The 15,984-nt window shown below is 39.4% G+C and overlaps 1 protein-coding gene and 1 long non-coding RNA gene across 2 annotated transcripts in view; both read right to left on the bottom strand.

Moving 5' to 3' along the window:
- LOC131978311 (glypican-1-like) overlaps positions 1–3,877 on the bottom strand; it is a 50,440-nt gene extending 46,563 nt beyond the window's left edge. The window contains exon 1 of the mRNA XM_059341923.1: positions 3,409–3,877. Coding sequence (XP_059197906.1) covers positions 3,409–3,559 — 151 coding nt within the window. The 5' untranslated portion in view covers positions 3,560–3,877. The remainder of the gene's footprint in view (positions 1–3,408) is intronic.
- A 412-nt stretch (positions 3,878–4,289) lies between these two features.
- LOC131978131 (uncharacterized) lies at positions 4,290–10,280 on the bottom strand. The gene is made up of 3 exons (XR_009394933.1): positions 10,011–10,280; positions 8,963–9,140; positions 4,290–5,424 (listed from the first exon to the last, which is right to left on the bottom strand). It is a non-coding gene; the product is annotated as an uncharacterized LOC131978131 (long non-coding RNA).
- Positions 10,281–15,984: the final 5,704 nt, after the last annotated feature.

Raw genomic sequence — 15,984 nt, 5'->3', positions numbered from 1 at the left:
CCACATTGCTCTGCAGGCACTGCTAATCATGAACTGTTCGTGTCTGACAACAGCTGGGCCGTGTCCCAAATCATTAAGAAGCAGTTTGCTCTTCCAAATGTGAGTCTGTGCTGAGCTACAGCAGTAAATAATCAGCTAATTTCAGACCAGAGGAACTATTTTTGAAGTTCTAGGAAGGAACCCCCCTTTTTGTTGGGTCGCAAGAACTAGGAACAATCATAGTTTTGGATACAAATTTAAAGGACTTATTTAGCTCCTATTTCAGAGAAGGTACACTCAGCACACTCGGCACAAGAGGAACTGTGATTGGTCGAACACAGCCAAAGCTGCACTGGCAACCGGCACGTTTTAAAATCCATCAGCCGTGTAACTGGCTTTTCTGAACATACATGTGACCATAGAAAGACAGCGCAAATTTGACTGGTCAAAGTAAAAAGCAGTGATATTAAACCATCTCGTCTATCCTTTTGAGGAAAGATCCGAAAATTGTAAATGGCATGGTTGATCTTTATGGATCAAAATTCGAAATGTTTAAATCTAAAGTCTAATGGAATCATGGATTTGGAAAATCATGATACTCCTACTTCTGATGTCGACATTTCACTAGTTTCCCTAAAGAAAAATGTGTTAAAGTTTTATTTTTAACAATATATCTATTATCACCTTTATAATGAGGTAAGTTAAAGTCAAACAGATGTCGGACTTTCACCCAGGAGAACAGGGGTTCCGGTGAAAACAAAAGTAAACAACGTGATTTAAACACTTCCGTGCCACGAGTTTTGTGCATCACACTTTTATGTAACTATGTGACTTTTTGTATTCACGTCATCCTCGTAACTACTTCACTTCCGGGATTTACATACATTTTCTTTTACTGTTTTAACTGTCTTTTGTAACACCTTACTAGGACGTTTATTGCCTTAAACCTTGGTCAGTGGTTTTGTAGCCTAAATTCAACCAAACTGCAGCCTTTTTCTTACAACCGTGAACCATACGTGTTTATATAATGACGTGTATGCTATTTATAACGATCTGCTTGACAAACACTCATATGTGTTGTTATGGGTGGTACTGACAAGTCTATTCTGTCCGTTAGGTTGGAAATCTTGAAATGATGACTCTGTAACTTAACTTTATGATTATTGTAATGACAGAGTCTTACATTAAAAGAGATAGATTCCAGTTCTCTAATCCTTAAAACCATTTAAAATTCATGCAGCATCACTCTGTGCATCAGTTTTAAGAGCTTTTATAAGTTCTGACAGGTAACAGGGGCATCAAACCTGAATGGTTTTATAATCAGGTCAGTTGAAAAGAAAGATATAACAAAAGCTCTGTGTTAAAAGTAACACAAAACGAGTTGCAAACGGAAATTAGTTACTAATTTTTTACTTTTTCATGCTTGCAAAAACAATGGTGCATGAAAATGGAAACACAATTAAGTATTGTATCATCCAAATAATTAATATTCCTACAATTGGCCGTAAAGGGGCCGAAAATGCATCCAAACAAATGAATCAGCAACAACAAGGGCTTTCCAGGTACAAACATGACCACCTCAGGCGTCTGCACCAAGATTTTGTTTATATGAGGAATCCTCACCCTGGTCGATACCAACACCCTGCAGAGTGACACTGACACAGGAGTGTAGGGGAGTCTGTTTCTCCCTCAGCGGAGAAGCTAAATTTACCAACCTTGGGTCTCTGAGATGAGAGAGATTAAAGAGCCCCTGTGCTGGGGAATACTGCTGCCGGTCGCCATCTTTCTGTTCCTATCTGGTTGTCAGTTTTAATGGGTTCTGGGAGGGAAGAACTCTTGCTCAAATAAGTAGAGCAGATCAAGGTCCAAGTGACTGAAGCATTGTGTTTTTCATCTGTCAATAAAAGATGAGTTTTTAATGGAAAAGGAGGGAGAGAGTTGAGTCGGGTCCAAAGGAGACCTTGAGTGACTCACTTGCTCTGTCTCTGTCAGCCCACCTCACTGTCTGTCTGTTTCTGTCTCCACCTTTGGCTCGTCTTGCTTGTCGGTCTCTATTTCACTCACACACATCCAGTAATAACACCCAACCCGCTCATACAAGACTATTTTTCATTGACACATCATGAAATGACCTTCAGATCATACATGTCGAACACATACGCGCACCTCAATCTCACCTATCTTTCATCTCCTCCTCTTCTGTACATGTTTAGGTGACATACAGGACGACGCGGAGAGCAGATGATTGCCTTAAAGGGGGAAAACAACTCAATTTCTACAATTCCCATCTGTGTTTTCCTGAAGGCCAGGACAGTTTAATCAGTATGTGTGAAGAGTGGCGACCAGAGAGACGAGATACAGAGACTTTGATGTCTGACGTCTGGTTGACTGACTGAGTCTCGAGCTGATTGATTAATTGACTCAATGGGTAATTGAGTGATTGATTGAATGCATGATTGCTGGAATGGTTGGATGGCTGACTGAGTGACAAGAGAGGGTACCAGGATGAAACAAAAGAACACAAATCTTATTCAACTTTATTACAGCAGGTTATTCTGAGAGCCTGCTGAGCTGCATTTTTTATTGAATATTGCTCCAGGATTGACTAAATTATTAGTTTATGCAGAACAGGCTATTTCAGCATCTATTGACACACACATACACACACACACACACACACACACACACACACATATACACATCACCTGCAGTCCACAGAAGAGCAGACAATGAAAAAGCCCTAATACACATTAGATACTACTGCTATTCAACATGGAGTAACAGCAGCCACAAGCAGAAAGAAAATCCACTCTCAGTAGTTTATATTAAAACCTGTTAACACCTGCAGCGCAAACATCAGCAAACAACCACAAATGCCCTGAATAGACCATAATAGCTCTGCAAGACACATAGCTTACACCCACCTGCAATCCTGCCTTCAGCAGACAATGAAAATGCCCCAGAAAGGACTATAATGGAGATGTGCAGGAGAGGCTATAGACTGATGGGAAACACCTCACTGAGGGTGGCTGCATTGCTCAGTGAAGGTGTATAAAAAGCTAGACAATTGCACAATAAGATGCATGAACTGAGATGTAGTCTGATATGAGCACACCTGCCTTTTAAAACAAGTTAATGCAACTGAAAACTTGGCTTCAGGCGCAGGTTTACTCACAATGCACAAATAATCAAGCATTTAATACTGATGAAGAATTAATATATATATATATATATATATATATATCTCAAGGATATCACATACACTCTAAATGCTATACTGATGCCATAACAGATAAGAAAACACATAAAAGAACATCATCCTTATGGGCAAACAAGCTATTTCATTTTGAAAATATATTTAAGGGCAAAAACTGACTTGATAAGTGCTGCAAAGTGCATGAAATTGTGTTTTCTTGCTATGAAACTCACCGGAGATCTCTGTCTGGGGTACCTCCAAAAGAGTGAACCCTTTCCCGGTGTAGAACTGCCGCAGGTCGGTGCAGCTCCGGTCCGCCCCGGCCACCGGGCCCGGTGCTGCAGACACCCAGAGCACCACGCAGAGAAGCACCGGGAGACGCATCTTATGAAGAGTAGTCCTGTTTTCAAAAAAGCTTTCGGGTCCGAGTGAATGAAGCAGGAGAAGGTCCCTGTCTTCAGTGTTTGTTGCTTTAAAAATAATTATATTTTAAGAGTTTTCAGTCAGCCAGCAGAAGCAGTGTTTCCCGTTAAAACTGCACACAGCTCCGGTGAACTAACCTGCGAGAGAAGGAGGCACCCGTGGCGCGCGAGTCCTGGGTGTTTCTGCGGGGAAGAGAGCTGCAACGCGCGGCTGGAGGTGTCAGGTACACCCCGCTCCACCTCCTCCTTCTCCTCCTCCTCTTCCTCAGCGCTGCTAGCCGTGAGCTGCAGAGATGTCAGAGACAAAAGAGAGAGGAAAGAAGAGAGAGAGAGAGAGAGAGAGAGAGAGAGAGAGAGAGAGAGAGTGTGTGTGTGTGTGTGTGTGTGTGTGTGTGTGTGTTTGAGAGAGCAGGTGTCGCTCAAAGCCGGTGCAGATCCAGGCGCAGACTACCGGTTCATGATTCTGGATATCAGCCGGTTTAAAGGTAACAAAAGAGCAAAATCCGTTGTTTTAAACGAGATTTCAGACTGCAAAATAACTGTCCGGTAAATCCTCCTTTCCAGGCTTTGGGACAATGAAATGAGTGTTTGTGGGAGTGTGCTGGAGTGTTCATGCTCTCTCTCTCTCTCTCTCTCTCTCTCTCTCTCTCTCTCTCTCTCTCTCTCTCTCTCTCTCTCTCTCTCTCTCTCTCTTTGTGTGTGTGTGTTAATGAGTGTGTGTTGTCTGCTGCAAGAGCCAGGGGCTAAACAACGCCACCTGCAGGTCCTAATTCTAGGCGATAGCCAAAGAGGAATGTTTTTTTCCGGAGATTCCCCATCAAAAATGTATAATATTTATTTTCATTAATTGAAAAAGACAAAGCACACAATGGTTTCATTATTCCTACACACAGACCTCAAAATGAAGGCTTAAAATGATAATAAATCACAAATAAGGAAAAAGTTGTCCATTGTATAAAATTAGATGGGGAGGGCATGGTTTGAATCCTAAATATCTTTGGTATTCTTTGCATGGAAAACAACTAGTTTTAGCCACAAGTCTGTGTACAAACTGTAATCATTTTTCATGTGTCTGTTCTGTGAGAATTTCTGTTTTTCAAAACACATTTTTGATCATTATATTTAATAAAAGAAAAAAAGGAAAGAAAAGTGACTAAATGCTTTAAATGGAAAAATCAAATTAAATACATTTGTAGGGTGAGGTAGGCAAATAGGCCTACAATGAGTACATGTAATAAAAACAATGGCATGGACAAACACAATATAATATAGATTGAATAGATTAGAATTATACTGGTGGTTTAACATAACAAAGTGATTTTAAAGAGATGAGTTTTGAGAAGTGATTTAGACGATGTTCCTGATACTGCAGGCCTTAGATTGTCAGGAGAGGGAGTTTCAAAGAGACCCTGACTGAATTATTCTTCCACCACACAGTGTTTACTTTTCCTGCAGTGCTGGAACATCAGTCGAATCATTCACCACAAAAACTTAAACAATGATATCGAGGTCAGGATTTGAGTTTCAAGGGTATGTTTTTTCTGCAAGTAAATATACGAAATGAGAAAGAAGTTTTTTTACAAAATGAAAAATTCTGAAAACAGAACTTGACTCACACAAACACTCACAAAGTGGCAGACACGCAATGAATCCCTGCAGGAAAGTCAGTGGCTGGTAGGGATTCAGTGCCTTCCTCTGGCTCAATTTGGCAGGGTTGGTGGACGTGACCGATGAGCTGTCAGTTGCTCTCGAATCTTTCTGCATCCTACGTCCTCCCCAAAAGCAGTGCCGGGTCCAAAGGCTGACCGGGAAAGGTCACTGGGAGCCCTGAATTATGAGTCAGAAATGCAGCTGAAATCAAATCACTGTAGGTGCAATTAAATCCACAAAGGGCCTGAATATGCAATAATTACTTTTTAATTGGATGTGACAGAGAAGTGTGAAGGTAACAGCGCGAGTTCTGTTACACAGGTCAGGCTCAGGATTAAGGCATATTAAGAGTGAATAATACATGTTGTACATTAGCAGAACTCTGTGTACTGTACCACAGTCTCTATTCTTTCTCATCAGTAACTGGGAACACAAAACTTTTTGATGATGTGTGAGACACCATGTAATGCCACATATATTATATTATATGGCAAAAAACTATATGGACACCATTGCCTGCAGCTTTTCCTTATCACCCCTTTCCAAATGATATATATATATATATATATATATATATATATTTTAAAGATATTTTTTGGCCATTTTTGGGCTTTATTGATAGGACAGAGTCGGATTCGAACCCGGGCCGCCCGTCCTTACGAGGACAATGCCCCTATGGTTCACGCTCTACCAGGTGTGCCACCGGGAATGCCCAAAATTATATATTTTAACAGTAAAGCCAAATATGATTCACCACTTTCATTATTTATCACATTTCACCAATAGATAATCTTTTTTTTTTCTCTGTTTCTGATTGGTACATTGCTCTTAAGCTGTTTTTGGGACCTCTGTCTCAATATACTACTCAACTACAGTTCAGCTCTTTTCCTACTACTTCTACTTTATCTGATCCCTTTAAGCCACCATTGCAGTGTAGCGTCAGCTCTTCCATGAACTATGAAAATACTCCACATTTTGTATGCATTATTGGTATTATCCAACATTTCGTTACATTCATAGTAATTCCAAACAATCCCACTTTTCAAACTATTTCTACTACTAAGTTCTTCTGACACATTCCAGCCAGGATGGCAGCGTAGCTTCAGCTATTCAGCATCCAGCATTCCCACCACAATTTCTTCAGAAATTGCATTCTCTAGTTCATGTTGTGCTTCAATATGATGGTGGTCATGTGCACAAAGCTTGTTTGGTGTTGAAAAACTCAACTTGCCAGCACAGAGCCCTGACCTCGACCCCATTAACACCTTTGGGATGAACTTGGATGCAAGGCAAGCCTTATTGGCCACCATCAGTGTTCATCCTCCTTAATGCTCTTTTGGCTGAATGGGATCAAATTTCTGCAGCTTTTCCAGAAGAGTGTAGGGAGTTGCAGCAGGTTATTTATGTCCCTGGTGTTAGAATACGAGTTTTGACTTCTGCTCATGTAATTTCCCATCCATTTCTTTTCATAATTTCCCATTATCTCATTACTTTTGGAAATGGAGCCATGAAGATTTGTTCCTAATATGTTAAGATGTCAACTTATCTTGTTTGAATGTAGTTTGGCCATGTGGTGCACGATTGATCCAATAAATTATTCAAGAATTGCTACAAAAAAAAATTAATCTTGACATAATATAAATATATCATCCTTTTGCAGCACACCAGTCACATCACAGATTTTGAGAACATTTTGAGGAAAAATACAGGTGTCATCAATATAATTGGCAATCTCTCTGTTGGATTTAAACCCTGAGTGTCTGACTGTTAGCCAACATGCAGATTATTGATAATAAAATGTATGTGCATGTCACCGTTTATACAAGAAAAAAACGGATACACAGAATTCAAACATTATTTAGAAAATAAATCACTAAAGAATAATTATAATAAAAAATAAAGTGAAATGTAAAAATCAGTGCCCTCATTTTGCAGCATCAGTGGTGGAGATTTAAATTTGCAATACATTCTCAAAGTGTTGCACCCAGTCAACTACCTATTAACACCTTGGCCTCTGAGACTATAAATAAACACAACACAAGCTTCTTCCCAGCGGACACAGAGTTACCACCGGTCTTGATTACACCTCAATCTGCCTCTGAACTTCTTCCCTGGGGTGTAACTTCACTGTGGGTCTTATCTGTGTTGGGAACGCCCCAAAGTTGCCGTGCTGGTGCTGTGGGGGTCAACAAACACACCACAGATTTAATCGCCATGCCAATGTAGTCAATAAAAGTAAAATACCCAGGACTCTGAAACAGAAGCAGCCAAATCAAATTTAGACATTGTTGTTATAATTTACACCTGTGTTTTCAGGACTGTACCACATGTACACACTCAGCTGGTTCTCATCAACTCAGTAATAATCACATGACCTGTCTGTTACCTGTCATTTACCTGGCATTTGGTTCAGGTGGTGGTTATTCAGTGGACTACACAAAGGAAAAAAACTTAAATCAGGTATAAAACTCCCCAGTATTTATCAGTAACCTAGCACGTTTTGCCAGTTGTCCATCTTGAATTTAAATTAAAGGTCACATCTTTTACTAATAAAATGTACTGTTGTTAATGACCACTTTTGGCTGTTTGCAGACAGCTTGTAGGTCAAAAACACCATTTTTTTTTTCATCTAACATCTAATTTTAGAACAACAGCTTTGAGCCACACCTTTAGGTCAACCAAAGGACATACTTGTATGGGCCAGCTCATTCAAAGCAGAGAAATTACAGCCCACTTTCCCATAATCCCACACTGCTTAGCTGCTTAAACACCTATAGTGTAACGTCAAGGCAAGTGTTAATCCAACCAATGATTTATCGCCCTGGCAGGCTGAGTGCCGTTAGGATTAATGTGTTAAAACAGATTGGCACATACCAGCCACTTTAGCCTTCAGGGTGAAAGACACTTTACATCAGTTCACAGAGAGAGAATGTGATGAGTAACACGTCAAATACCAGCTCTCAGACTAAACCGGTCTTCAGATCCAGTGTTATATTTGCATGTTTGTGTTGTGGAAATGTATTGAAGCAGGCACATTTTTGAATCTTTAAAAAAAACATCAGTATAATCTACGATAAATTCAAGGAACACTGAAGGTGCCAGATTGAATCACCTCTTGAAACTGGTTTGAACTGATATCAGACAAATATTCAGGTCATTATTTCATGCAACAATGTGTATACTGTCTGTGGATGAGTAAAAGTGTCATCTCAACTTTCGTTCTGGCACCACGTTTGTGCAGGATTTCAGTGTTGGCGCAAGCCACTGAGCCAAGGATGTCTAAATGTTGTCAGTTGGGTAACTGGTCTTGTTTGCACAAATGACAAACTATAATCCTGTTTTACTGTGGCGAGAAAATTCCCTGTATCCCGAGCATCTATCATGTTTTGAACCCCCTGAACCCTGCTAAGTACTGTAGACTATGTATAACAAGTGGACGTAGCAATCATGACATTTTAGATTAAGCCATTTGGTTTTTAAGGCAAGAGGGTGAGAGGTTACACACTAAGTTGACAGCTAACACTAGTAATAGCTTGCTATACCTATAATACCTTCGTGCATTCATAATTTACGATAACTGTGATATTAATAGGGAATTCTTATTTTGGATAGCAAAGAACAGGCTAAGCAAAATATACTTAGATTTAAAAAAAAAAAAAATGCACAGAAATCTGTTCCACAAAGAACAAAGTTAGCTTGTTGTTACCTTACTCACCTTGAATGCATTTTGCATAAAGTTGATAAATTGTTGGTTTACTCAGGGTTTCCCCTTCCGCTCTCTCGCTGCAGGGACCAGCGAATGGAACACGGAAGCTGTGTATCCTAATGTCAAGGATACTTCCTTGGTAGGATCCTTCCTTCAGTGTCGGTCCTACAGACAGCCAGAATCCTTCCTATCACTAACGCACAAATGGGACAGCCTTCTGAGTGTGCCGCTGTGCGTCATTGCATAATTGGACGTCCTGCTTAAATTCAGCGCTGCAATTTAAAAACCAGTTCACAACATGGATGTGGCTTTGACATCAGTCCTTTTCCACATATTTATGGAAATGGAAGAAAATGCTTTAAGGTTGAATCTCCACAATTTAGCAAGTAAAAGCCACAAAGTAGATTAAACCTCAATATTTAACTGATCCTGGCTGAATTTGGCCGCTACTTAGTATTTTACAGTACAGTACAATAAGTTATTTATAAATAAAAATAAAGGATAATAGCGGACTGTCGATCCCTGTTTACACAATACACAAATGAATAACTTTCTGAATGGCATAGCTACGTATACCTTGCATATAGTTCATCGTCTGACGCATATATATGAATTAACAATTAATATCTTTAGCGACTGAGACGCAACAATTAACTTAACTGGCAATGTATCAAGATGACGTTTATCATCTTATTTATCATCATTTTATTCTGTCATTTGTTTATGCATATGTTTTGCTTGACTTTAAATACAAGTTTTGTAAGTTGCGTGATAATAAATAACGTGTAAACTGAAACACTTATGTATTTAAATTCATATTGTGCCGCCGGCATCGCTGTTTCTTCGCTCGCCATTTTTAAATCTCCCGGTAGACCGGTGTGCACAAGGCATTATGGGTACACGGGACACGGAGGATACACACAAGCATCCTTGGAATTTGGGCAGAAGAAGGACTTTTGCTGTGTTCCAATACCCATACTTCCATGAGTACACTCATGGTACGCAGATTTCAGCAGGTGAGTGTTGTTCCAAATGTAATACTCCGTGGTGCACTTACCGGAAATGACGCTCGCGACAGCGGCCGCGGCTCGTCACCCCGCGAAAAACTTCCGGCTTTGAACCGCGAAAAAAATTATCCTTTGTGTTGTTTAATCTTTACTTCTACAATCCGGCAATATGGCTCCATTCACGCAGCAAATGTGGAGAATGCGCCGGCGTCGTCGGCCGCCATTACAAACATTTTTTTCGAGCTGAGCGGCTCTGCCTGGCTCCGCCTCTTCCGCTACGTAGACAAGATGGCGGCCGTTGAGTGCGTATAGTGTACATCGTTCCACACTCAACGTTTTGACCGTTATGAGTGGAACATCCGGGTCTTTTAGGTACACTTCTTTTCAGTATGGGTATTGGAACACAGCGTCTGTCTTCTGGACATAGGGACAGTTTTTCGGCAGATGTCGATGACGTCAAATTCAGCCCTTTGAGGATCCTTCCTTGACATTGGGGTACAGCCAGAGTGTCAGGACCATAGACTGTATATCAGGACGTCAAAAACCCAAAATGTAATAACAACTGCAACAACACGAGCACTCTGTTAGCCTTACTCCAGTTTCTGAGTGAGGTTAGACTGCTAGTGAGCAAACGTTACTGGAAGAGAACAAAGCAAACTGTGGTCAGTCAGCTTCCACTTGTTTTCCCGGTGCTTGTATTTACTAAGTGTTATGGTAAGAACGCGTTAAAACCGCCTTCAATATAAAAAAAAAAAAAACTCATGTAGCTTGCAAAATAAGAGCACATAGATGTGTTAGCAGAGTCCACCATAGAATTTACAAGAATACTGTCAAAATATGATGCCTTAAATAAAACAGAAGAACCCTTATTCAACTTTACAATAATTCATTAAAATATGCAATGATTAAGATGGAATAGTGGCATTAGAATGTGTGAGAGGCACCAAATTTAGGCTTTTTTCCTGGCTACTTTGTTCGGGTCTCACCATCATAGCCTCAGAAAATCCTATGGGAAACACTGGTTCTAAAGCTTGTTTTGCAGTTGAGTGTGAATTTTTTATACTTTCTAAACTGATTGCTGAAAGCTGATTTATATTTACGCACACACCATCCTTAAAAAAAAATCTTAGAGGAAACACTGGGTTTACTGCATAACATACATGCTCTATATTGTTTTTGTGGTTTGAATGTATGTTGTGTTTAAAATAAATGGAAAAGTGATATAATGACTGGAGTTTTTACTATTTTTTACTGCTTTATTTGACACATTAACATAGTCTTATCATAACATGTATTCATACCAGTAGCAGCTCAAAACCAGATAATTTACTGCATTTATCAAGAGATGAAATTAATATTGAGCAGAATTATGTTCAGAGTATTGGTCTGGCCCTCTGCAACCTTTACAGTATCTCATGTGGCCCCTCATGCTGAAAAAGACTTTCTTAGGCAAAATGTTCACGAAATGAAACACTATGAAAGGGTCAAAGTTCCAAAACAAAACATGGACATTACCCATAAACAGGTTTAGAGTTTATTAAAATGGTTATGCATTGCTACACCTCTATTCTGACAGGTCCCCATGACAGCGACTGGTCAATCACAAGGTAGCGAAACCTTAAAGCACACCCTGCTTTATCATCTACCTTACTCTAATGGGACCATCATTTGCTAAATTAACCTCATGCTGTATTTAAGAAGACTTTAACCCAGTAGAGCAGCAGAGACCATACTTGTTATGAATATGTTTACTTAGGTAATAAATCAAATTAGATGTAGGTTCATTTTCTCATAGACTTCTATAAAATTTGCAACCAGTGGAGTCACCCCTGCGGGACATTAGAAAGAATGCAGGTTTAAGTCACTTTCACATGAGCTTCACATTTCAGGCCCGGAGGTTTTGTTGCTGAAGCCAGGTCAGATACAGACACACTTGAATTAATCACATTTTGAACCAGTTTCATTAGCTTAGCCCAGTTCTTGAACTCTTAAACTCATCGTCGGCCATGTTTTTATCTATTTTTTCCTCATCTGATCTCCCTGCCCTATTTTATACATCCTTAACTAAGCCCAGACACTGTAGAGTAGACATTTTTAATACTTTAATACAATTTTTCTATTTCTATTCTCTGCTTGCAATCCTTTTCACCTTTCTCCCCACACACACACGTAGCCTATTAGTATCATACGGATACATCGTATGGGCTCTGGATTTCCAAGTGCATGCTTGGGATGCATCAGAGCATGAAGATGTCAGGAAGAAAAATAATGGAAGACAAGGCAGCTAAGCCTGCTATGACCTGTAATGTGTTAGTGTAGTATCTGTCTGTTCTACTCAGTCTCCCTTCAAGTCTGTAAGTCAGAATGACAGATATTTCCTGCTTAGCAGATTTTAAACCATTGGCACTCATGGCTCACATGTCAATCATTCTTGGTAGCATATGTAGTAGCAGGACTGAAACAAGGAACGATAAACATCAGTGGAGTGCTGTTGGAGACAGCATACATACCCTTTCTATGTGTCTATCACAAAGCATACCCACTATCACCTGTTACATACTGTACACACACCTACAAGCAATAAATCATACACGATGGAACCATAATAGCTTACCTGCCACACTCGATCCAAACTATCTGTCATTTAAGATAAGATCTCTGATTCATAGCCAATAAGCCCTGACATAATGGCATGGGAGAGAATGACTGGCTGGCATCCAGGTCAATGTGAACCTGCTTCAACCTGAAAACAGGGTTAAATTAATGCTGAAAGCCAAAGGTAGTTTGTGAAAACGAGAAAGAGCATATGGGTGAGAGGATTTTAGGATAGCAGTGTGATCCAGTCTTCTCCGTGAGTATCACTTATCCTGCATGTTTTCTGCTTCAGGAGTTTGAAATGAGCTGATCATTTGAATAAGCTTATTGGAGCAGGGAGAAATCTTAAACATGCAGGACAACTGGTATTGCAGGAGAGATTTGAGAAATGCTGTGCTAGGCATATTTTAACTACATGTATGAACAAATCTTTAACACATTTACTCAACAACAATTGAGTGGATTGCTGTAAAATTTGGTACATATATCCATGTCACCCTCAGGACAAATTGTAATAACTTTGTTGGGCCCTTACCCTAATTATCTTCAGGTTACATTTTTTATTCACTTTTCAGTTTGTTGTAACAACATATCTAAACTAATGACATCCCCATCAGCCTCTGCAGTACTTTGGACCAATCCCAATCTCCACACTAATGGACTTTCAGGCGTGTTCCTGGTAAATCCGTGAGGGCTTAGGCCTGTCCCACTGCCAAATCGTGCAATGTGAATGAGGGCTTTCTCACAGACATTTTGAGCCCTTTATGCACACTTTCCGTGAGCCTGCATTTCTGCAGACTGGTGGAGTTGTGGGCAGTTCGTGGGGACCTGGTTTAGGAACTGGAGGGTAGCTGGCTAAAGTACCACCCTGGATTGGTAGCTGGAGCTAGTTCACCTTTTGGTGACCCATCATTCTGACATCTCTCAACATTGATGCTACCTGTGTGTGTTAATTAGCGATGGGAATAATTAATCGATGATCGATTAATGGTTGTTAAGAATTTGGTCAATCACATGGAATTTTTAATGATCTGTGTATTTTTAAGTTGGATAAAACTACAGTTTGCAAACTGAAAGATAGAATAACAATTATAAAACACACAGAAATACAAGAGTATTAATTTGAGCAAAACTAGCATACTGTATCAAACCTTGCTAGCACGAATTACTAGATTTAATATTCTCCAAACACACAAAAATATGTAAGATTACTGTGAAAACTAACCTCATGCCTCTTTGGGGACTTAAACATAAAACATTGAACTCCTTGACATTATCTTTACAGTATCACCTCACTTGAGTGAGGTTTTACAATGGACAGGAAGTTGCTTATCATCCTTTCAAAATAAAAGAGCCCGTTATCAAACCAGGCTTTTGCATAGTACTGTATATTTTGCCCATGTATGCATGCTGCCATTAATCGATTAATTGATTGTTAACTTTAGTGATGCTCGAGTTGGCAGGTGTCTTCCAAATGTCCATCCCTAGTGGTAATGTTATTAAATTTATTAATATTATTAATAAAGTGAGGGCTCATGATTAAGGCCTCAGAGTGGAGATTTGGATTGGGTCAAAATGTTTAGTCCGAACTAGCAAAGGTTATCAAAAATAAGACAGTGAACCTGTTAAACATTAGCATGTGGCATTGTGAGCGAGTTGGCATACTGATGTTAGCATATAGCCCAAAGCACTATTGTGCACTCTGTACTGTTGGCTGTAGACTGATTGTCTTATTGATTCTGCAGTTAAATGCGCCATAATCAATCTTTATAATTGTAGTTGAATTTGGGGATTAATTATATTCATTTTGGACATTTTATTATAACCATATTATGACCCTTGCCCTAGTTAGCTGAGGGATCCACAGTTTGGGTCAGCTCTGTCTGTGTAAAGCTTTGTTGTACCAGCCAAGGCTGTCTTAGTCTACGTTATATAGTTTAAACAGGGCACCAGATGCTCCTCTCTCTGTGAGAAAATGCCTTAATTCTGATGCCAGGGGAAAAGCTTTTCAGAAGGGACTTGGACATCACAGACTGTGTGATGGAATGGTTCATTCTCCTTGATCAAGTTATATCATAAAATATTTGAACGTAAGCCATTGGAGTCTTGTAGCTGTCATTGTGTCAAGCATCTGCAATTTCCACAACAATAATAACAGCAGTTCAAATGGTAATGCTATCTGAAAAGGGTCACTTGTAGTAATGAAGCTTCAGAAAATGATCACAGGACTCTTTTGATTTTACAGCTCACAACTTTATTAATATGGATGAGTCTCCCTACTCTTATTAGTGATGTTTATAGAGCCTGTTGCCTGCAGTTTCTTTCAGCAGAAAAGCTTTAAAAACCCACTGTACACTACATACCAGTCACCAAATGGCAGACAGACAGAGTTAGCAACTACATGGTGAACAAAGTGAAGCATTTAGCAATGAAAAAAACAGATATTTCCCTCAGGAGTTGGTGAAGACCAAAAGCAGAGCTAAAAGCAGAGTTAATGTTGAGCTTATATTTCACAGGTGGCCAGAAACAAAGTTCCAAATGAATGATACAGTTGCTCTGTACAAGATAGATGTGAACGCAGCAATTTAAATGGTGCTTGGAGCAACAACAAAAAAAAAAAAATCAGTTATTGTAGGGTTACCAGAAATAATTAGTGGTTAGAGCACTGAAGGGATGAGTGTGATAATATGGGTGTGTAAAGGTTAGTTAGATGAATCAGTGCTCTCCTTTCCCACAGAAACTAACTGATGTTAAAGTGCCCGTCAGCAAGATACTTAATCCTGGTTTGCTTCAGCAGACTGCTCCATGTTGGCATCATGACTGTGGATGAACAGGCTGCCAACCTATGTGAAGTTCATCAGCTTTCAGAGTAAACACCCAATCCACATTAAGACAAGTAACACACTACTTCCATACACAATCCATCAGTAGTCATTGATATTCAAGAAACTTTTATACACCCAGAAGCAGAGGAAACAATAGACCTTTCATACTGACAATAACAGCAACCGCACAGTTTCAATACATTTGGCCCCCAGGTGTTGAAATTGGGCCATGGAGAGAAATTCAGAGGTGCAGGTGCTCAAACTAAAAAAAAAAGAGCACATAAAAATAATATTTTAAAACCTTTCAAAAAATGTTAATAGTAAGACTACTTGTGCTTGTTAGTTTTATGATAATCATTTTTGTAAAAATAATATCCAATTTAAGACAAACTAACATAATTGATTATAAAGTTCATGTTATGAATGAATACAATACATACATTTATTGACCTCCACTCAAAATCTGCACATTCTGTTATCTGCTCTGCCCCCTTGTGGCATAAAAGATGCAGAACACCAACTTCGGGTTAGCCCAAAATATTAACTTATTACTTAAGTAAATGATCTGAATACTTTTATACCACTGACTGTATACTAAACTTTT

This window comes from Centropristis striata, chromosome 9, assembly GCF_030273125.1.
Source record: "Centropristis striata isolate RG_2023a ecotype Rhode Island chromosome 9, C.striata_1.0, whole genome shotgun sequence".
Taxonomy (NCBI): domain Eukaryota; kingdom Metazoa; phylum Chordata; class Actinopteri; order Perciformes; family Serranidae; genus Centropristis; species Centropristis striata.
This window is presented reverse-complemented; position numbering and strand designations above follow the sequence as displayed.